Source organism: Gopherus evgoodei, chromosome 4 (assembly GCF_007399415.2).
Source record: "Gopherus evgoodei ecotype Sinaloan lineage chromosome 4, rGopEvg1_v1.p, whole genome shotgun sequence".
Lineage (NCBI taxonomy): Eukaryota > Metazoa > Chordata > Testudines > Testudinidae > Gopherus > Gopherus evgoodei.
Genome location: NC_044325.1, coordinates 31264923 through 31287931, shown reverse-complemented (window position 1 = coordinate 31287931; position 23009 = coordinate 31264923). Strand labels below are relative to the sequence as shown.

Here is a 23009-nt window from a genome sequence, read left to right as displayed (position 1 = left end):
GAAAAGTAGTGGCAGTGCAACTAGATCGCCTTGTGCTACCAGTTCATCTTTTGTCTTCACACGAACATCTTGCAGGGAGAGTGTGTCAGCCACATAAATGAGGAGGAATCACGCGTAAAACCTGAAAAAATGCTTCTGTTGAAACCCACAAGAAATTTTTTTAAGAGAGAAAAATCTCTGCTTCCAGTGCCTGCCCTATTGAATGTCTGTCTTGAGCCCTATTCAGAAATGCTCCAGTAGGGGAAGCTGTTTTTTTTCCTCTTTCACACTGGAGTAGTAATCCACTCTAAAGCGTGAACTAATTCATCATTTTCAACTGAACTGAATTCCCAGCCCACTCTTAATTTTTCCCTGTTAAAAAAATTATTCACACATTCTAAATTACTTTCCAAATATACTAAAAAATGAATCAGTGGTGAAACTAAGAGACTCATCCTGTACACTTATCCCACAGAAAACATGAATTTGATTGAAACCATATCTTTGTAAATATATTCAGATGACCTCTGTCATCTGTGAAATATTCCTAAAAAGAGCTCTTTCTTGCATACTTTTTTTTAATTCCCCCTTCTTCCCTTTTCTTTTCCCATTTTACTAAATTGTTTCTATCTCTTTAAGGCTCCAATCCTGCAACAGCTCACACTTGGTAAGGCAACTCCCGTCCTTCCATGTATTTATACCTGCTCCTGTATTTTCCACTCCATGCATCCGATGAAGTGGGTTCTAGCCCACGAAAGCTTATGCCCAAATAAATATGTTAGTCTCTAAGGTGCCACAAGGACTCCTTGTTGTTCTTGAAAATGCATCACTCCAGGGCTGGAGCAGCCAGGGAAAAAAACTAGTGGGTGCTTAGCACCCACCAGCAGCCGGCTCCCGCTCTCCCAGCCAGTACCTCCTGTCCTCTGGCGACCCTGCCGATCCACTCCTTCCCCTCACTCCCAGTGCCTTCTGCCTGCCTTGATCAGTTGTTCTGCCGCGTGCAGGAAGTGCTGGGGGAGGGGTGAGAGGTGCGAAGATGGGGCGGAACTGGGCAGGAAGAAACAGGGTGGGGGTGGAGGTTTTGGAGAAAGGGGTCAGGTGGGGATGAGGCCTGGGGCGGAGCAGGAGTTTGAGCACCTGGGGCCTGGAGGAAGCTGGTGCCTGCGGTTGTGTTGGTCCCAGGATATTAGAGGGACAAGGTGGGTGAGGTAAAAGGTCCAATAAAACACCCAGCTTGTCTCTCTAATATCCTGGGACTAATATGGCTACAACAACACTGCAAACAACATGGAAGATATGGAATTTTTCCATCTGAAATTGAAACTCCACTACATGAAGAAAAAGTTAATGCAAGGAACAAAACATCTTTCCCAGAGGTCTCACTATCTATAGCCCTCTGACCACTACATATAACAGAAGTTGGTTCAGTAAAAGATATTACCACCTCATGCACCCTGACTTGCTTAAATTACACAGCTGCATAAGTCTTTGCAGAATCTAAAAGTTCTTCATGTTTATTGTTAGTCTTTGTATAGCAAGCGATGGACCTGAACTAAGCCCCCTGCTCTGTTCTTCATATATCTTTCATGGGGCAAAATTAAACCAGGGAGCAGAGTTCTAAGCTTTGTGATTTGGGGTTGAAATCTGGATCAGAATCAAAGCATGAGATATGGGTCAGACTACTTGAAGGAATACAGTAGAAAGCCAACTAATATGATCATTATTTTAGTTAATGGTTTATTGAAGTTCTGGTTCAGTTTGGAAAATGTAAAGGCAAATATATATTTAGTCTGGAATGTTTGTATGTGGAAAAGCTGTAGCCTCTTCCTTTTTAGATTTACCTTTTTAAAGGATGCAGACAGAAACACACTGCATGTCTCCAGTATGGGTAAATACTGGAAAAACTAAACCGTACCAAACCAAAAACCCTACAAATGTTCAGTCAGATTTTTAAACAAGTCCACATCATCCATGTTCATGCCCATTCATACTCATTTTACATGAATGTTCATATTGACTGGGTTTCACTAATGCAAATATCCCTGGAAAGTGGATTTTAAATTTGTCCACATTGTATATTTGCTTTCTGGAAGTATTGCCTCCAGAGGCCTGTTGGTCAGAGTTACACTAACCAATCCAGGTGATGGGAACAATATCATGTGACTTATATGACCAATCACAACCTAGGAGCACAACTTGATTTGGGATTTCAAATTGTGAATAACAAGGCTTTGAGTTCAAAAAGGGGGAAATTGTTCATCAGCTAATGAATAAATCTAAGGAAAGCACTGTTTGCAGAAATTCAATGAACAGAAAAAGAGGAAAAGTTTGCTGAATAAATATTTAGTTAAAAGTTTAGTTTAGCTGTAATAAAGTGTTTTATTAGACAGTAATTGTGTATTTCTTTCTCAACCCTGTATTAGTAACTAGTGCATTATATTAGACTTGCACAATCTTATTCAATTTATTCATAAATGATCTAGAGAAAGGGGTAAACAGTGAGGTGGCAAAATTTGCAGATGATACTAAACTGCTCAAGATAGTTAAGACCAAAGCAGACTGCGAAGAACTTCAGAAAGATCTCACAAAACTAAGTGATTGGGCAACAAAATGGCAAATGAAATTTAATGTGGATAAATGTAAAGTCATGCACATTGGAAAAAATAACCCCAACTATACATACAATACGATGGGGGCTAATTTAGCTGCAACGAGTCAGGAAAAAGATCTTGGAGTCATCGTGGACAGTTCTCTGAAGATGTCCATGCAGAGGCACTTAAAAAAGCAGACAGGATATTAGGAATAATTAAAAAGGGGATAGAAATAAGACTGAGAATATGTTATTGCCCTTATATAAATCCATGGTACGCCCACATCTCGAATACTGTGTACAGATGTGGTCTCCTCACCTCAAAAAAGATACACTGGCACTAGAAAAGGTTCAGAAAAGGGCAACTAAAATGATTAGGGGGTTGAAGAGGGTCCCATATGAGGAGAGATTAAAGAGGCTAGGACTTTTCAGCTTGGAAAAGAGGAAACTAAGGGGGGATATGATAGAGGTATATAAAATCATGAGTGATGTTGAGAAAGTGGATAAGGAAAAGTTATTTACTTATTCCCATCATACAAGAACTAGGGGATACCAAATGAAATTAATAGGCAGCAGGTTTAAAACAAACAAAAGGAAGTTCTTCTTCACGCAGCGCACAATCAACTTGTAGAACTCCTTACCTGAGGAGGTTGTGAAGGCTGGGACTATAACAATGTTTAAAAGAGAACTGGATAAATTCATGGTGGTGAAGTCCATAAATGACTATTAGCCAGGATGGGTAAGGAATGGTGTCCCTACCCTCTGTTTGTCAGAGGATGGAGATGAATGGTGGGAGAGAGATCACTTAATCATTGCCTGTTAGGTTCACTCCTTCTGGGGCACCTGGCATTGGCCACTGCCGGTAGACAGATACTGGGCTAGATGGACCTTTGGTGTGACCCGGTATGGCCGTTCTTATGATAACTTCTCAGCATAGCCATAGTCTCATTTATTGTCTGTGTTCAGTTATTTGTGGTCTTTGTTTTCTCTTGGAATAAGATGTAAATTTCTAGAAAGTCAGGAAAGCTGAATTTTATTAATTTCACTCTCTGTACATAAGCAAAAGATCTATCTATCTATCTATCTAATCATTGGTGCTGGAAGATTTTGCACTTTTGAAACAGGAGTTCAGTTAAATGATTTTCATTTGGTAGAACTAAAATTACTGGGGCCAGATCCTCAGCTGATGAAAATCAGCATAGGTCCATTGACTTTCATGCCATTATAGCAATTTATTCCATCTGATGACGTGGCCTCTATTGTGCAAAGGACAGTTTGGCGGTTTAAGCAAACCATACAGCAATTGGCACTGTCATCATCTGCAATAGCAGCAGACAATTCAGAGTTAGCACATTTGGGAACATGCAGGAATCTCAAGAAGCACCAATTAAGCATGACAGCTCACAACAGTGTTTTATAAAATATGTTTTCAGGGATAAGCATATGCCACGCAATAGATACAACACTGCCCTTAGATTTTCAGGGCCTAAATGTCCTCACAATAAATGAGCCATGCAAAATTGTCCCTCACCCACCGAAGAGGCGAAATATTGTATTTTTATTTGCCTGGGTAAAGCTGGTAATTTCTTGTGCAGATTGTATTACCGTGTGAAAAGATTGAGTCCTTTGATGTGCAGTTAAATAAATTGAGTATGCAGAAGCTAGTTTGCATATATAGTTACAGGGATTGCTGATAGAAAGGATGCCTGCACATGTTGCCTAACTCTCTCTTTGTGTGGGTGATTGAAGGTGAACAGACAATATGTGAGAATTTGCATAAAGTGGATCTAGTGCAATACCCTACTGGATAGAAGATCAGATCTTTACTTTGCAGAGTCACATGAAGACGTGTTCTCAGCCGCTGCATGAAGACACATTTGGTGGACATCTCAAAGTTGGTTTAGCTCAGATTGCAGCTATGGAAATTACACGAGGAAATCACAGAGATAATAAAGCTGTGATTCGTTACTTGCCATGGCTGTATCATCCTCCTTCTGCGATGCAACAGGGGTAAGAGCACTTTTGTCCCCAAAAGAAGAGCAGTGAGGCAGAAATTCCCACAATAATTCTGGGGTTCTTGCCAGATTAAAGGGAATGCAGTTAGTGATGGCAGTGGGTGTGATTTGATGATGGAAGTTGAAACAAAGATAATTCAAGGTTAAATGTTTGAACAACCTCAACTTTATGACTCAGTAGTGTTGCATCATGGTCTCAGATGGATCCATGATGTAACTCCATTGGCTTCAGTGAGGTTACATGAGGGATGAATTTGAATAAGGATTTTAGAATATGAGTTCACAGTAAAACAGAATGAAAGTGTTAGATCAGTTCTGGTTGTAAACCTAGCTATATAGGGCCAACTCCTAACTACTTACTCATTGCAGTTTGCTTGGGTAAGGAGTGAATGTAAATGAGTAGGGGCTCCAGGACTGGGTCCATTCTGAAGGTGATCTGTTAAAAAAAGACTTCACAATATGAGAGGTTTGTTGGATTTAATCTTTGAAGCTGTGCATATACTTTAATTTAAATACATGCTTAACCCTCCCCAGTCAAGGTAAACATGAGAGATCCTGACCTATAGCATTTCTGTGTAGCTGCAGGTTGTGTAGGATAATGGGAAATGATGGCGGTGCAGGTGAAGAGAACTAAGCCTTGTTTTACAATTATTTTTCATAGAGAGAAAGGATGGCTGTGTGGTTAAGACACTGGCCATAGCCTCAGCAGATCTGGATTCAATTCGTGGCTCTAGTACAGATTTCCTATGGGAGCTCAGCAAGTCACTTTGGGCCTGATTTTTCAAGTTATTTAGGTCCTTAAGGTGCAGATAGGCACCTAGTAGGAGTTAAGCACCTAGGCGTTTGAGAATCGCACTAGGCACCTATCTGCATCTTTAGACACCTAATACCTTGAAAAATCTGGCCCCCAGCCCCTAGTCCTGCGACCACTTATGTATATGTGCTTAATATTAAGCATGTGTATGTGTGTTTGCAGCATCAGGATTATCATCTCCCTGGGCTTCAGTTAGCCACATGTAAAATGAGGCTAATATGTCCTGAGGTGAGGATAATTAATGTTTGTGAAGTCCCAGGTCCTGGGTGCTGAACACCATAGAAAAGCCAATGAATAAAATAAATGTATTATCATTATGTCTCCTTGGTATTTTGAATCACTGATGATGTTAAATTAATAATGAAAAATGGCAGTGAGAGATCTGCTAAGCAATAGCTTTTTGACCTGAAATCAGTTTCTTCTCAGTGCCTATGAATTCAGATGAGTAGGTAATCTAAATTCCAGGCTTTGTGAAAGCCAGGGGATCTTGGATTGAGATGAAACCAATGGAAATTATTGTTACTCTTGTGTTACACTAACACTTAGATGCTCCAGCAAAGATCAGGATCTCATTGTGCTAGGTGTAGTATGATCTTTCAATTAGAGACAGTCCCTGCCCCAAAGAACTTACAAACTAAATGGACAAAGACAGACAAAGGGTGGGAGAAAGGAAGTGTGATTAACCTTATTTTACTGATGGGGAAGTGAGATCCCGAGAGATCCAGTGACTTGCCCGTGGTCACACAGGAAGTCTCTGGCAGAGCTGGGAACTGAATCAGGATCTCATGAATCACTGCCCAGTGCCATAACCACAGTCTTTAATATACAGAGGAATCATGATATAAAGCTCCTTTGATAATTTATATCCAAATAATCACTGTGTGTGGCTCTGAGTTTGCCACATCAGCCTTATGCAGAATCTCAGCTTTGCAAGGACAGAACAAATGCTGCTCAGCCAATCTACACGCGGCTCTTCCTGGCATTCCCACAAGCTATCCGAATGATTTAGACTCTAGCAAGCACAGGCAGCATTTTGCAAACATGTGGGATTTTCAGTTAATGAGAGATAGCAAAGTTTACATGCATTGTAAAAATCAATTGTTCTCTGACAGGCCCAAAGAATTCATCGAATGTGTATCTCATATTCGTTTACTCTCTTGGCTACTTCTGGGGTCTCTGACACACAATGTCATCTGTCCGAATTTTCCCTCGTCTTGCATGCCAATTCCTCTGGATGCTGGCTCCCACATTGCAGACCACCTTATTGTTATCCTGATTGGGTTTCCAGAGCAATCAAAGGTAAGGGATTCCATGGGTTTAAGATGATACACCTTATGCAACGCCATTAGTATTGCAAACACTTAACCAGTTGTGTTTTTTTTCAGGGAGGTGAAATGCATCTTACGGCTTTTCCTTCTCTGGATATTATAAAAGCAACTTCATGTTAATGCCTTATTTAAAGTGCTTTAAACTCCCAGATGGTACCCTTGTACAAGTAAAATATTCCAGCAGTATTGTTTGAATGTTTTAAAATTACACTGCCCACTTTCTTGTTCAATAATGGTCCCACCATACTAAAACGAAAACTGCCCAAACTTAGCAGGCTGCTGTATTCATAAGATATAGGAAATTGGAAACATAGTAAAAAACTTATGATTATAATTAAGAAAAGAAACCCCAAACCTGCCCAGTCTTTCTTAAGGTAACTGCCCCAATAAACACAGAAAACCAGTGATAAATTCACTAAAAATCAGCTTGCTAGAGATGTTTTATTGTCCGAGAGCATCACTGTCTAGTGTTCTGAGCACAGGAGTGGGAGATGGGAATTCCTGAATCCTAAGCCTACCTCTTTCAGCTCGACATTGACTCTCCCTGTACAAGTGACTATTTTATTCTAGTCAAATAAGACTTGCTAACCTCCATCACAGAGGTAGTATGAGGATTAAAAAAGACTTAATATTTGCAAACAGAGATGGGCTCAAGCACAGCTTGATTTGTCAAGTGCTTTGAAGATGAACAGTGCACATTGTTGCAAATCATACATGACAATAATTAACATAGATGCAGCAGGCGCTATATGTTTATTTAATAAATAATAAATAGGAGTTTATTAACTACAGAAGTAGAATGATCACATGCTTGTCTAGTATTGGCCTCCCCTCACCCATTCAAGACTGATGCTTCCCATTAATTCCTTCTAGCTCTTTTTGCTCTTTCAAATACCTCCCTCCAGTTACCAAGCAACCCTGGCAGTGTTTGGTGCAGTCATACTGGCATTGGCCATGAATCACTGTTGCGCTTTTAAACTGAGAAAACATCTATGACCTGAATTACAGTAGAACATTCCTTTTATAATGAACTAGTGACATGTCTAGGAGTGGTGACAGTTCTTTGGTGTGTCTGTCAGAAATCACTACACCTAACATTTATTGTTAAAGAGTCATGCTCAGGTGCATCTGTAAAATTACACAGTGAGCCTTGCAAAGTTCCCATTATGGGGCTGTACCATGGAGGTGTTTTAGGGCAATTATATTCTGGTAAGATGCAACCAGGTTGCAGATCAAAAGAAGTTGATGTAAAATGATTTATTTTGTGTGGATACATGTTTCCTTGGGACACTCTCACTCCCACTGACTTGGGTAGTAGCATGTTCAAGGTCATGAGTCATAAGGCCCTTCTCCTACAGGCCTCTCATTGATGGCAATGGGAGTTTTACCTCAGTGAGGTCAGCAGGATTGGTTCCCAAGGACAAAGTGGTCTTCATGCTCTGACCTTTACTTTAATACCCCTTAGTGCATCTGCACAGGTAAGGGCCTGTATGTGCAGATCTGTTTGCAGGATCGGGCTCCTAGGCTGTAAATATAAACATGTTCTTTCAACATGCATGAGCTGATATCAGATGCCTTTCACTTACTGCAGCCTAACGAGAGCAACACTTTGATAGTTGTGGATTTGATCAGGGAGTACCTGATGGGGGAGAATTCCTTGGAGGATTTAATTTGATGGAGGTTTATGTTAATGGGGGATACTTTGATGGGGAATGTACTTTATACTATTTCAAGAAAACCCTTTTTCTTCTTGTTACTCTTTCCACAGACATCAGTGCTGCACATGTGTTCCCTCTTCCATGCATTTATATTTGCTCAGCTCTGGACAGTGTATTGTGAACAAACAGCAGTAGCTCCTACGGTCCAAAATCAAATCGAGTTTAGCTTTACGGCCATCCTTACAGCTCTGGAGTTCTGGAGCCGAGTGACACCTAGTATCATACAGCTTATGGCACATAACAAAGTGGTGAGTCAGACACTGTATACAGATTTGTTTATTACAGATTTATATAAAGCCAAACCTTCTAGGTTTAAAGTTTAAAACTGAATACATGGGACTATGCATAATTTTGTGAAGCAGTTGTGCTATTTTTGGAAGTGCAGTATATGTTACCTTTGACAGTTCAAAGGGGAAGATAACTAGTAATAATTTTACCCTGTGGGGATCTGAACAAGGATCTTAGTGCTAGTCAGTTCTATTGGATCCTAGTGCTGTTCAGTGTTAGAGCGCCTGACTTTGCATAGCAAAAATGATCACATACTTCAGAAGGGTTTTGTAAATATTTGTTTGAGTTTTTACCCTGTGATCTATGTGTTCAGTCAAAACAGCTCAGATGATCAATACTGAACTCTCACAGTTAACTGGTTGCAAAGAAGTTATTGAGCAAGCATAATCCACAGAGATCATTCAGCAAATAGTTTTGAGTAATGAATGATTTGAGAAGACCGCAGTCTGTTCATAAACATTTCACAAACAGAAAATGAGCCAAATTTGTTCAGTTAATTATTTGTTACGAATTATTAATCCAGTTCCACTGCTTAGTGTGCAGGATGTAGGTGCAGTTCACTAAGGACCCAGTGCTATGCAAATTGCCCAGTGCCTCCTGATGTGTGCCGAGTGCTCTAAACTCCCATTGACTTCCATTGCTGAGTGCCTCAGAGGTTCAGGCCCTAAAGCATGCACAGTGCTAGAATAATAGCTTTCTCTGTTTGCATGCTCAGGGTTGACAGCTTGCTTAAGATGGGCAAGGTACATAGGGGTCTTGTCTCTCACTTGCCAGACTCGTCATGAGCTTCTGGTTCTACTAATGTGATCGATATTCTCCATTAGCTGAAATGGTAATTGTTGGCTTTGGCTCTGAAGGTTCTGATTCTAGGCCCAAGACAAAGAGTCCTCACATATAGCCAGGTCCTCCAAGCATGTGGCTCTCAACATTTTCTAGAATGTAGGCCACCTATTTATGCAGAGACTGCTTTGTGGAGCACCTCCCTGCTCATGTATGATCATGTAGACCACCTCCCATTCCCCCTATGTTTGGGCATTTTCCATTTCATTTGCAGTCACATGGATTGCAGTTGGAATATTTTTGTGCCAACTACAGCAATTGTTTACATTAAAGTCACATTAGGCAAGTACTTAATATATGTATAGCTGTCCTTTAATGTGATTTTAACCTCTGGAAATGTGGAGAAGCCTGGGTGACCAGCCTGTGTCAATGGACTATTAGTTAAGTGCTCTGTGACCCACTTGTAGTCCACTGAACACAGTTTGGGAACTGCTGCTGTAAGCCTGGAACTCCTAGTGAAGTCAACTGGAATTCTGCGCGACCTCTATCTCTGACTAGCCTCAATCTTAAGGGGAAAGGTGTGGGACTGGGAACCCCCGAGTTTTAATCTCATTTCTAACAATGACTCGTTATGTGGCCCTTGGCACAAGTTATTAAACTCTTTGCCTTGACTACCTGCTCTGTAAAATGTGGATTATACTTATTCTCACAGGGGTATTTTGAAGTTCAATTAGTGAGTGTTTGTAAAGCTCTTCGAAGAAGACAAACAATACTGAAAAGCTAAATTTATTGTTATATAGGGGAATCCATGCATAGTTCAGACAGGCATTGCAAATACCCACTGCCATCTCAAGAGATTTGTCTTGTACCTGTGCATTTACAGAACATAAAACATAAAATGCTGTTTACTACCAAAAAGCTAATATTTGCATATGCTGTATTTCATGCTATAAAATCGAAGAATTATATATTCATGGCCCCCTGCCAATTCAGAACAATAAATCACCTTCAGATGGAAAAAATAAAATCTGATCTTTAATTTTAAAAGGAATTCAGTAAATAAAAATACCAATTTCTGACTCAGTGATTGATGAGGATGACCCAACAGGGACATGTAGAAGGAACAATGACTGAGAGAAAGAAAACTGAAGACAGTTGGTCTTGGAGTGCAATAGGAGATAAACAAAATATATAGAGCACTCTAACAGATAGGTGCTGCTGCATCAGAGAAAGACTTAGTAAACAGAAACGTCATCATGTGATATTTAACCTGAAGTGTCAGTGGTTACAAAACATACAGCTTATGTCCTAGTGCAGCTGCCAAGAAAATGGAGTAAGCCTATCCCTAGGGACTGTTGGCTGTGTGTGGGGCCATGCATCCGACGAAGTGGGTATTCACCCAGGAAAGCTCATGCTCCGATACATCTGTTCGTCTATAAGGTGCCACAGGACTCTTTGCTGTGTTCACAATATTATTACACTGGATATTTATTTAATAGTTTTTCTTTCAGATGGTGGAAATGGTGTGTCTACATGTGATTAGTTTAATGGAGGCTTTACAAGAATGCAATTCCACTATCTTTGTCAAGGTATGTGAATCACATGCTGTGAATATTTCTTTAAGGGTTCGTAGGGACCTTTTTTTCCACCAGATTTCCTAGAAGGGGAAACTAGAAGGGGCTGAGGTTAAAGGTCAGTGTGGGAATATAGCCCTTTACAACATTAAAAGAGTAAAATCCCTAACATAGAGGCACAGACGAAAACGCTGAGCCCAAACTGCCCTTGTATTTTGACTTTGTATCTTATTTACTCCTAGTTTCTAGAACAGAATGAACCCAAAGTCTGCATTCAGATACCCCTGAACTTTGCAAGGAGCAGGATTCAAAATCTGGATTTTAAGTTTCCATTTTGGACCAATCTCTAATTCCTAACAATGTTGGTGTCACACAGCTTCCTTTGCAGATCACAGTTATGTCCTGGCACTCAAATTCTTTCAGGGTGATAACACAAGACTTGTGCCTGAATAACGTCTGGTTTTATTAAATGCCTATGTGTGTGTGTTTCTTACTTAATATAATTAGATGGTGAATCCTATTCTTTTAGGGAAGCACAATAGGCTATTCACCAGTCCAGGGCCAAGTCCTTCTTGCCTTGCTTGTACAAAACTCCTTTGGAAATCAGTGGGCTGCAGCATTTGGTCCAAAATTTAAATAAAGTAGTATTTTCCCCCTTGTGGATGACCACATTGTTCCCTGCATTGATCTGAGTAAAACCAAACCAAACCAAAGAAGAAATGAAAAGAACTGGGGTGGTCACACAGGATAAGTCAAGTCTTATAGCATTATAGATGCTTTCCCACTTTGTCCTCTGGATAGCTGTTTTTCAGATGAAATAACAGCAAGCAAAGCAGTCTTTAGTCCTATGAGTCTAGATGAATTGTGTTCCTTTGTATTTTGAGCTGTTGCATTACATTTGAACAAGCCACTGTGTGTTATTCTTTTCTAGCCTCTTAGGGTATGTCTACATTGCAACGTAAGCGCAAGGTTAATGGGACTCTAGTCATCTGACCCGTTTTAGGGAACCCTGGGCTTGACCTTACGTTAAGACTTTTCTAACCTGTGTTGAAACCTAGAGCTCTGGTGTCCATATTGCAGTGCACAGACCCAAGTGAAAGTAACCATATCCCAGACTCCCTAGCATCCCCTCCCATCCACCCAAAATGTGGCTGCTCTAGCACTAGGACCATGATGCACTGTGGGAAAACTTTACTGCCCTCCCTGCACATTACCAGAAAGCAGCTCGCTTTGCCAAAGACTTGATCTGTTCGCTCTCCATTGCAAATCCAAGGGGCTCTCTGAATGTGTGCTTGCAGATTGGTGATCATGAGAGACTAGGTTAACGCTGAGCTGCTGCCATTTACAAAGGGGGCATGGCTTCCATTTTCAATACAGTGGATTGCGGATTGTTGGGATAGAGAGTACTACGGCCATGGTCCCATGGAATTGTAGGATATGTCTGGCCAACTCCCAGGTCCTGAGTCAAGCATGGCTGCATCTACACTGCAAAGCAACAGGGCTCAGAGCCTGGGTCCTGGCTTAACTTGAGCTTGGACCCTCCAACCATCCAGGATCCTGGGACCGTAGGTCCAAAACCTGGGTTAGCACAATTGCAGTGTAGATGCAAGAGGGGGTTAGGCTTGAGCCCGGGTTCAAGCACAGACTTATGTTGCAGTGTAGACATACCATTAGTGTCCAGCAGTAACACAATAGCTAAAATTGAAAGGCAATCCCCCTGTTACCATGCCTTCTTTAAAATTAATGGCTGAGAAGAATTATACTGTTGTAGTATTGTGGAGAGCTACTTAAACATTCCCTGCACAAGGCTATCAATCAAAGAATGAAATTTCTGAAAAAAATTCAGACATACTCTCTCACTGCCTCACTTCATGTATTTCCCTTCAGTAAATAGGGTGTTTTGACCTTTTCTAGGTGGGGGTGACATTTGAATGAGATAGCATTTCACTTCCTAATGGATGACTGAGCATGAGGCAGATTGGTTTGAAAAGATTCAGGTTCTATTAGCAAATGTTAAAATTCAGATTTATAATAAGGTAAAGAGCTCAGTTCAGTACCTCAGCTCTGCAGGCCGGGGCCCTAAAAGTGGGCAAGGCTGTCCCAGGATGGAACATGGACAGGGTTCCCAAGACATGGACTGATTCAGCACCTATGAATCAGGATCTTATGAAGCCCAGGGTGGATTTTAAAGCTGCCTTCCCACCCAAAGAAAAGGTGAACCTAGCACAAATTCTGCAGTAAATTCCCAAGCAAAAAGTATGTACAATGAAGTTAAGATTGAGAGTATGTGTCAGTAATTTATAGTAAAATACACTAAGGGATGTTGTAATTATTGCAAAAAAAAAGAATGATAAATCTAGGAAATTTCAGATAAGCTTAAAAGAAATCCAAGTATGTTAAGGTTTGGAAATGCATAGGGCAACCAGACAACCTTAACTCTCCCCTGCAGTGACATCATGCATTAACCATATGTTTATAATTAAAGCTTTTTCGTGTTTAAAGTTCCAGATTAGTTTAAATCGATTTGTAGAAACACAGTATTTTGCATTGTGTTAGTGTTCAATCTCTACTTTAAAAGTAAGTTCTGTAATTGTGGGGAGGATATGCTGTATTTTAAAAACATTCCAAAGAGACTGAATCCCTGCTTTAAGTTCAGAGCTCAGCTTTAACTATGGAGCCATGACTTGCACCTCCATAATTTATAGCAGTGGTTTTCAAGCTGTGGGCCGCAGACCCTTGAGGGTCTGCTGACCATGTCTAAGATTTGCAAAGGAGGCCACACCTCCATTTGAAATTTTTTAGGGGTCCACAAATGAAAAATGGTTGAAAACCATTGAGTTACAAACAAGAAATTTACCCCAAATCAGCTTTGAAACTGTCTTATTTTCAAGGGTTGTAGAGAAGACTTGAATCTTCATGGCCCTAACCTACATGAAGAGGCTGCAAAGATAACAGCTCTCTGATTGTTGGCTGATTGTTGTTTTTTATTATGTTTCAGACAGTTTAGAAAATCTTGTATTGCCGCGACCTTGTTGGTAATTAAGTGTAGGGGACAGAATATATTTTATATTTCAAAGCACCTATCCTTTATGTAGATGTAAGCCTTTCAAACAAAAATAAGTTATCACTAAAGAATGGTGAGGAGGGGAGAGTGGAGTGAAAAATAATTTTTTTATTCAGTTTCAGCACATTCTTAATATCCTTTTCTTGAGCTTTCTGCATTGTGCAAATCAAATCATCACCACCACCAACCCCACCCCTTCTTAACACAGTGGTTGCCACTAATCCCTGCACACTTACCGTCTTCATTAATTAACTTTAATTCTTATTCTAAATAGGGAATCAGATGTGATTAAAATGTTCAAGAAGGCCCCTGTACAACTTCATCACAGCAGACACAGGAAAAATGTGTAATTGTAATGATCACAACAGGGAGTCAAGAGGGTCATACATTGCCAGGTGGATTATGGGAAGTGTGTTTACTTGGATGCTGACGTGGTGGGGAACCTTATTAGGAATGAGATGCTGAGAGGGTAAAGCCAGGGAAAGTAGAGCAAGATAGGGGACTGCAGATCCTCCTAAACTAAAAGCAGAGGAGGAGTTTTCTTTCATCTCACTGGCAAGGAGCAGCACTTTATCTCAGCTCCCCTTCCTCTTTGATTGGTAGGGTGAGAGTTCCACCTCCTGATTTCATCTACTTTTAGCCATTGGTGTTCCCCACCCACTTGTGCTGTGTATGCTTCCCCCTGGGGTAGAGCTGCTCCCTTTTACTGCCAGATAGCACATTTTGGCTGGATTTTTAAGCCATATTCCTCCTTTTGGAGAAAAGCCTGACTGGGAGATGAAAGAAAAAAAATCCAAGAGTTCCAACTCAATTGCTTCCTCCTCCACCCAGCTAGGTGACAGTGCGGGGAGTGGGAGGATTTACTCTCCTCTAACACCCACACCCACCAAGGCAGAGGGTTCAGTCCTCCTAAATCTTGTGTGGATCTTGGGGTACATAAGAGATCCTGTGTTTCTGCACAGCTTTCCGCCCAGCTTCCCTTCCTTTTTAGCAGGAAACATTCTGCCCCTGGCTAGTTCCATAGGAGCAGCATGAACCCCTTATCAGATTTCCACTGGTAAGTCTGTGAGGTTAGCAGGGGGAGCACGCCATGGAATGTGGGCGCTCTTTTAGCTGTCCTATTTCTGCTTCTCAAAAACCCCACATAGACCTGAGTAATCAGAACTCCAGTGGAGGAACTTCTGCAAGGTCCCAGGGAAGGAGATTACAGAGCTAATGCTCCCCTATTCTCTGGCTGGGATCCATCTGTTTTGGCATCCATCTGCCTGCAGAAGCAGAGGATTGAATATGGTTCTTTATTTGGTGGACCAAGTAATCAGTACTGACAGAGCTGCATATGATACACTAGCAAAACAGCACTGAAATTTATGTTATGTAGCCAGACAAACAATTAGCATTCTTTAAACAGGGGAAATGGTGCTTTATCTAATGCTGTCAATACTGATTAGGTTTAACCTACAACTCTCAGTAGCATAATTGGTAAATTGCAAATTCTGATGCCATTTGGAGAAGCATTTCAGAACAATATGCCCAGTGGTTAAATTAATATTGGAGAACATGGATAGAAATGCTTTCCGTAGGCTTGTCATGTAAAGTTACTCTCAAATAAAAGTTCTGTTAAGAGATATAGCCAGAAACAAATATCAGCTCTTGGATTATGGATTCCCAGATCCCTTTTTGCCTCCCCTACTTTGTTGGTGTCTGGAGTATGACCACACGAAGCCCTGATCCTGCCATTGCTCTGCAAATAGAGTGCCCGGGGAAGTCAATGGGAGTTCTGAGTGCTGATTGATGATGTGCTGTCCTGGAGAAAATAAATCCAGGCGTAGATCAGAGCCTAAGAGTTACTTTTTCATCCTGATGAGTGAGCCTTCTATCTCTTGGGAGTAGGGTGCACGGAGGGCTCCTTTTAGGACAATGCACAGAGGTCAGTTGGAGATGAGGGATTAGGACATGGCAAGGCAAGGGTGAGGCTGGAAGATTCACTCTTACATGGGTTCACCCATCGCTCCCATGGAGGGCTGCAGTAAGAGCTGCATAGCAACTCCACAGCCGCTTGGCATTGAAGGGAAAATTCCTTTTCCATTGCCCCAGCACTAAGATACCCAACTCACTGTTTGCAGTACGTGCTATATGGTGAAAGGAGGTCTTGGGCCTAAATTAGATGTGTGAGTATAGCATGGATGTCTGCGATTGTTGACCTGTAAAACAGTGGTCAGTGATCAGAATATAAAATGTTCTGCATCATCATGAACTTCTGCCTCAATCCTTTTCACTCTTCAACATCTGCAGCAATGTACACCTTTGCCTTAAATAGTACCAAGAATTGCTCTTTATTGTAAAATAGGATACAAATGATCAAAGCTGGCTTCTTAACCTCTGAATGTCACATGTCCAGCATGCCCATCTTTTACAGAGACATTTCCATATTTATGGATGAGTCCTTTCAGCATGTGTAACCATCCATTCAAAGTGCTCAATGAGTTAGACATTCCCTGCTCTGACTCACTGTAACTGGAACAGATTCATAGACCCATATAGTAAACTAACAAAACATCTGTTGTCTCTTCGTACAGCTAATACCCATGTGGTTGCCAATGATTCAGTCAAATCTAAAGGTAAGTTATTTTCTCTTGTTCTTTCATGCTTGTTGGTATTTCTGTTCTGTGCTTTGTCTGAATGTACTCTAGAAATAAGACTCACACTCCCAACATTCTGACAATGCATCATAAAAACTCCATATTATTTTTTCAACATACATCTTGTTATAATATGCAAACTGCTTGGTATTTGGGGATAATCAGTGGCTCAGCATTGAATATGCCAAATTTGAATGGGCAGAGGCATCATTTAGGACAGTAGTTCTCAACCTTTTCTGTACTGAGACACTGTGCCACCCATGACTTACATATAACTAACTAGGATCTAAATGGGAAGCCCTCCCCACTCCCATCTAACTAGCTAAGCAAAGCAGGGTGGTCCCTAACCCCCTGACATCGATCCACAGGTTGAGAACCCCTGATTCAGGGGGTGCCTTTCAGTTCTGCAGCACCTGATGTTGACCTGCTGTGGTCTGCTGGTTGGACGATAATAGTGCTAAGTGGCCTTGTTTGTGACAGAAATGAGGATGAGGTGTACCAATGGGTCCTGTCAGTCAAGAGTGGATGGGAATAAAGGCTATGCAGAAAGCTCCACTATAAAGTTGCTGTTGAGAACGTAGTGATTTGGGGGATGGTGGCCTGAAATCAATGCCCCTTATGACAACATCTTTGTCAGTGATTGGAGATGAGGTAGAATGAGACCTGAGATGGAGGGGCGTGGGGCATGCATGGGAAATCCTCCCCTCCCAAGATCAGCTCCTGGCAAAAAGTCTTACATAATCCTGATTTAATGTATGTATTGAATAAAAGAGAGAAACTCAACCTTCTGCTGGTTTTAATAGCATTTATCTGCTGGACTCCAACTGCGCCTTCAAGCCATTCAGAATAACGTGAACCACCACAGCCTGAGGATGTTACAGGGGTCAGGACAAATGAACAATAGCTCATCTGCACTCCGCAAATGGCTACAGTGTACCCAGTTTAAAATGGCTCAAGTGGAAATTCAGTCATCTGAAGCTGCATCTCAGTTTTATCCTCTATGAATGATGTAAATTGTTCCACATCCTCACTTTTGGTCTAGCAATAAAAGGGTTAAAGCTATAAGATAAAAGCTCATTTTTGTATATATTAGTACTTTATCTATGCTTTGTAGCCTAGGACAATTGTGCAAAAGCTTAAGCAGGGCAAAGCTAAGAGCCTGATCCTGCCAATCCGTAATCACACACACAAATTATTGCTTACATGAGCAGGCCCAGTGAAGTCATTGAGATTGCTCTCAAGAGTGTTTGCAGGGTCGGGCTCTATCTTTCATGCTAAACATATCTCTAATCATTGAAATATTTGATTCTGAAATGGTTATTTATATTATTTTTGAAACAAAAACAACTCATTTTTCTTTAACTTCTTTTTTTTAAAACTAGACTAGTGCATATTCACCGACGTGTGAAAGTACTATGTTGCTATTTTGGCTGATAACCAAAAAAAAAAGGGTGGTAGTGCTTTTGGATCCTTTCTACAGCTTTTTCTTTAAACTCACAGCTGGCAATGCAATAAAATTTGTCACTGTAAAACAGTGATGTTACAATGAGGCTTTTTGTCATTATGTTCTGGAAAAACAGCAGCTTGGGAGGAGCATTATTACAAAGCACACTTAGAAATGAGGTTGTTAAACTGTGGCAGTTCATCTTTTTGTTTAATGTTTACCACACCTATCAAGTATGGTTTATTATTTTTTGAAAAAATTACTTTTCAGTTCATTGATTTTGTGCTGTACTTTCCTGTGAGCTTCATGGAAACCTCTTTAGTTTTGTGAATACTTTATTTTAGTCTTATGTGAATATTTGTATACAGTGCAATTAAAAATGTACAGCCCAATTCTGCTCTTTGTCATGTCTAGGGAAGTTTTACCATAAAGTTCAGTAGGAGCAGGTTTGGTCCTGAACTTTTGCATTATGATGATAACAAATTACAGCTATGGCATAAAATTGCATAGAAAGTTTGTTTAATAACAAATTAATTTTAACAGCATTAAAGGACTGATCCAAAGCCCATTTAAGTCAATGGAAAGACTTTCACTGTCTTCAGTGGCTTTTGGTGAATTCCTAAAAAGATCAGAATTTATCACCTCGTGTAATTAATATTTAATTCTGTTCATTCATAAATTATATCTCTCATATTTATTACTGTAATGCACTGACTAGAATACTAATAAATAAACATGTAAGCTGTATATTAAAATCCTATTAAAAACATGCCCTTTACTACCACTCTCAGCATTAATGTGTTTTTCCCCAGCTCCTTTGGAGGGGGAGAGAGGTCCTGAAAATAATTGCTTGAGTAAAGATTTTATTTCTTTTTCTCCTATTAGCCTTGCAGAACCAACACAGCTGAGAGAGAGATCTAGATTCTGTTCCCTCATAGAGTTTAAGACCAGAAGGGACAAGGATATCATCTAGTCTGATCTCCTGTATATCACAGGCCATTACATTTCACCCCCCGTAACTTGTGTTTGGGTAAAGACTATCTTCCAGAAAGGTATCCAGTGTTGATTTTCAAACATCAAGAGATGGTAGACTGTTCCAGTGGTTAATCAACCCAGTGTTGAAAATGTGTACCTTATTTCTAATCTGAATTTGAGCAGTTTCATGCCTAACCATTGGTTCTTGTTATGCCTTTTCCCTCTATGTTAAAGAGCCCTTTAGTACCCAGGATTTTCACCCCATGATGGTACTTACACACTGTAATCAAGTCACCTCTCAATCTTTTTTCTTTGATAAACTAAACACAATAAGCTCTTTAAATCTCTCATTATATGGCATTTTCTCCAATCCTCGACTCTTCCACCCTCTCCAACTTTTCAACATCCTTTTAAAAATGTGGACACCAGAATTGTATGCACTATTCTAGTATCAGATTCACAATGCCATATACCGAGGTAAAATCACCACCCTGCTCCTACTCACTACTTCCCTGTTCATATACCCAAGGACTGCATTAGCCCTTTTTACTGTATCACAGAACTGAGATATTATATTGAGTTATTTATCCACAATTACCTGCTAAATCCTTTTCAGAGTCACCACTTTCCCAGCTAGAGTCCCCCATTCTTGCATTCCTTGTTCCTAGATGTATAACTTTACATCTGGCTGTATTAAAATGCATTCCCTGTGGTGCATTATCAACAGCATAGTTTATACCTTTGTAATCCCATTGAAGATAATGGGTGTAATGAGGGAGGCTTGGAAGACATCTCCTGCCCCAACTTTCATACGGGGGGGAAGGGGAGGAACAGCAATGCCTTCCTCCAACTTTTGGCAGACTATGAAAGGGAGGGAGGGAAAGGGATTCTGAGGTGGCTTAGTGCAGCTGGGCTTGGCATCCTATTTCTCCCCCCTCCCCTTTTCCTCTTGCAGGGTGCTGATCAGTTGTTACAAGCTCTAGGAGCAGGAGAACAGGGCTGCCATCCTCTTGCAGGATAGACAGGAACCAGCTGTGGTCTGGTGCTGAAATGGGCTCCTTAGGGTCCATCCCAGGCCGCAGCTGCTGTAGAGCCGGAGGGGCCTGGATGTGCAGCAATCATTCCCTCAGGGGACAGGCAGGGAGGAGCTGTGAGGGGCAGGCAGGCACCTGGGGAGGACAGCTGGAATGGGCACTAGGGGACACCTCTGGGGGGCAGGCACTATGGGCTGACATGGGCACTAGAGGGAACCTTTGGAAGGGCAGGCATTAGGGGTGACATGAGCACTAGGGGACACCTGGGGGGCAGACACTTGGGGTACCTTTGGGAGAGTGGTCACTGGGGGGGACCTCTGGGTTGACATGGACACTAGGGGGTAACATGGGCACTAGTGGCACCTCTGGGGGGTGAGTACTGTGGGGGCAAGATGGATGCTAGGGGACACCACTTGGGAGGCAGGCGGGTAACATAGGCACTAAGGGGAAGTTATGGAGGGACGGGCACCAGAAGTAGGGTTGCTAAGGGCTTGGTTTTCAACTGGAAAGTCCAGTTGAAGGGGAACTTCTAGGATGTCTGGTCAGAAGTACTGACCGGACACCAAATCTGGTTACCGCCTGCAGGGATGCTGGAATGAGGTGGAAGTTGCTGCCTGCAAATGCCACTGCCAGCCTGGCCCTGGATATGGGGCTGGGGAGGGGCCGGAGTGGGACCATGTGATCAACCTGTGCCAGCCCCTTCTCAGCTGGGGCCGCCTCCTACCTGTATCTTCTGGGCAGGCAGGCTCTGCATCAGCTCCCAGCCCAGTTCTGTAGGCGGCAGGTGAGTCCTGGGGAAGGGGGAGTGAACGAGTGACCAGCAGGGAGGAGCTGTTTTAAGAAATCTGGAAGTTGGGAACTGTAACCAGGAGACAGCTGTGAAGTCTGAGGCACACAGGGGAAAGAGTCTAAGGGGTAGCTCTCGGTGGAATTGGGAAAGAAAGAAGATGATGGCAGGATATAGAAGAGGCTGAGTTTGGGAAAGTGATGCGGTGGGCAAGTATGAGGGGGATCTTGGAAAAGAGACTGGGTGTGATTTGGGGGATGAGCATCTCAGAAGCAAAAGGAGAGAGAAGTGGCTTAGAAGAGGAGGAGGACGACACATGGTGGGAGTTTGTGTGAAACAGGTGAGTGAGAAGATTTCACACAGACAAATCTGTAGGGGAGAGGGGAGACAAAGTAGGTAGCAGAGTGGGAGAGTTGAAACTCAGCTTAGCACCTAGAGCTTGCTACCACACAGGACAGGAACAATCAAAGGCAGCACCAGAGGAAGACCGGTAGGAGCAGAGCAAAGTAAACACTGTGAGAGGAGGGCATCTTTGTTTTTTGTTTAAAGGAACGTGAGTGAAAGGCACTTGTGTTGGAACTCTTTCAGTGGGTTGCAGTGCAGGGGGGATTTCATGACCAGGGGGGAGGGGAAGTGTCTCTGCCCCTCCCCCTGCAACCTTTTGGAGATAATTACTCCGCTGTGCACAGGTGTGACTGAGGGCAGAATGTAGGTTGCAGAACCTGTATTACTGGTGATAATGGGCAAGATAGAAAGTTTCTCAGTTTGACTTAAATTCCCTGGTGAGTTTGTGATTTGGACAGCTAGGAAAAACCCTACAAGTTTACTTGGAAAGGGAATATATTTGATCTGGAGTCATTGAAAGACAACCATTGAGCTCCACAGTGTTACTTGTACAGAGTTACCTTCCAGAGCAGAACCACATTTGCTCAATCATTATCATTTCTGTTGTGCGGTAAGTGTAGGCAGCACTGTGCATAACCTGCCCCAGAGGCCTAACCACCCAGAGTTACAGTACAGAACAATGTAATGCAAAATGTGCTGGTGGACAGTCCATAACATTAGAAATGGATCAAAGCTGCAGAGTTTTCATCCAGATTCACATCCAGACTCTTCCAAAGTTTGGGGGAGTTTGGATACAGTTTTGGCTCAGTGCCCTAGAAAGGTAAGATCTGAATGTCAGTATCTTAAGGCTTTGGAATTGGTCCATCTTTAACTATAATCAAAATGCATCATGGAACAAATGGGTCTTTTTGAAGCAGGGAAGTGAGGACTGAATATATTAATTGGAAAGCTATATTCATTCCAGCATAAGGGACAGCTTGGAAGAAGGCATAAAATCAAAATGAACAAATAACCCCAAGGGGGATGACAGAAGTGACAGATTATTCGGGATATTTTTAATAATGCCGGCTAATACTGATAGTTCATACATTTGACTTGGCTAGAGGTGTGCTTTAACATGTAGAGTTTACAAGGTGCAATTTTTTAGTGTAATATAAATCTCTGGAAACAATATAGGCAGCCTTAAGAAGAAGAGAATGATCTACTTTAATTGTGTTTAAAGAGTTTAAAATATATCTTTAGGCTACTTGACGGTAATGTGCTCAAGCGAGTCATTCATATTATCTCTGAAATAGCTCAGAGTAGCAAATTTTTGTATTTTGCAGGCAGATTAGGAAGTAAATAGCATTTGGTGTTCAATAAAAATGCTACCAAATAACACAAACTAATCTTCTTGCTCTGTTATGCTCCCAGAATTCGTATCTCTTTGTGTGTGTGTCAGGAAGTCAGTTTGGATTGCTTTGGTCTCTCTTCTGGGTACTCTTAAAGAGCTGGAGCTTAGAAATAGCATTTGGTCATATGTTGTGATAAGCTTCTTAAATCACTGGCTGTTACCACAGCTGACCTAGTAAAAGAATCAATTTATTTTGCACTGAACTGTGAAATTTTAAAACACAAGACAAGGCACTTGGGATC

At 41.5% G+C, this 23009-nt stretch overlaps 1 protein-coding gene across 1 annotated transcript in view; it reads left to right on the top strand.

Annotated features, from left to right (window-relative positions):
• Nucleotides 1–18995, top strand: part of UNC79 (unc-79 homolog, NALCN channel complex subunit) — a 151830-nt gene extending 132835 nt beyond the window's left edge. The window contains 6 exon segments of the mRNA XM_030558858.1: nt 4404–4579; nt 6511–6697; nt 8495–8692; nt 11024–11101; nt 16727–16768; nt 17593–18995. Of these exon segments, the coding sequence (XP_030414718.1) occupies nt 4404–4579; nt 6511–6697; nt 8495–8692; nt 11024–11101; nt 16727–16768; nt 17593–17793 (882 nt within the window). The 3' untranslated portion in view covers nt 17794–18995.
• Nucleotides 18996–23009: the final 4014 nt, after the last annotated feature.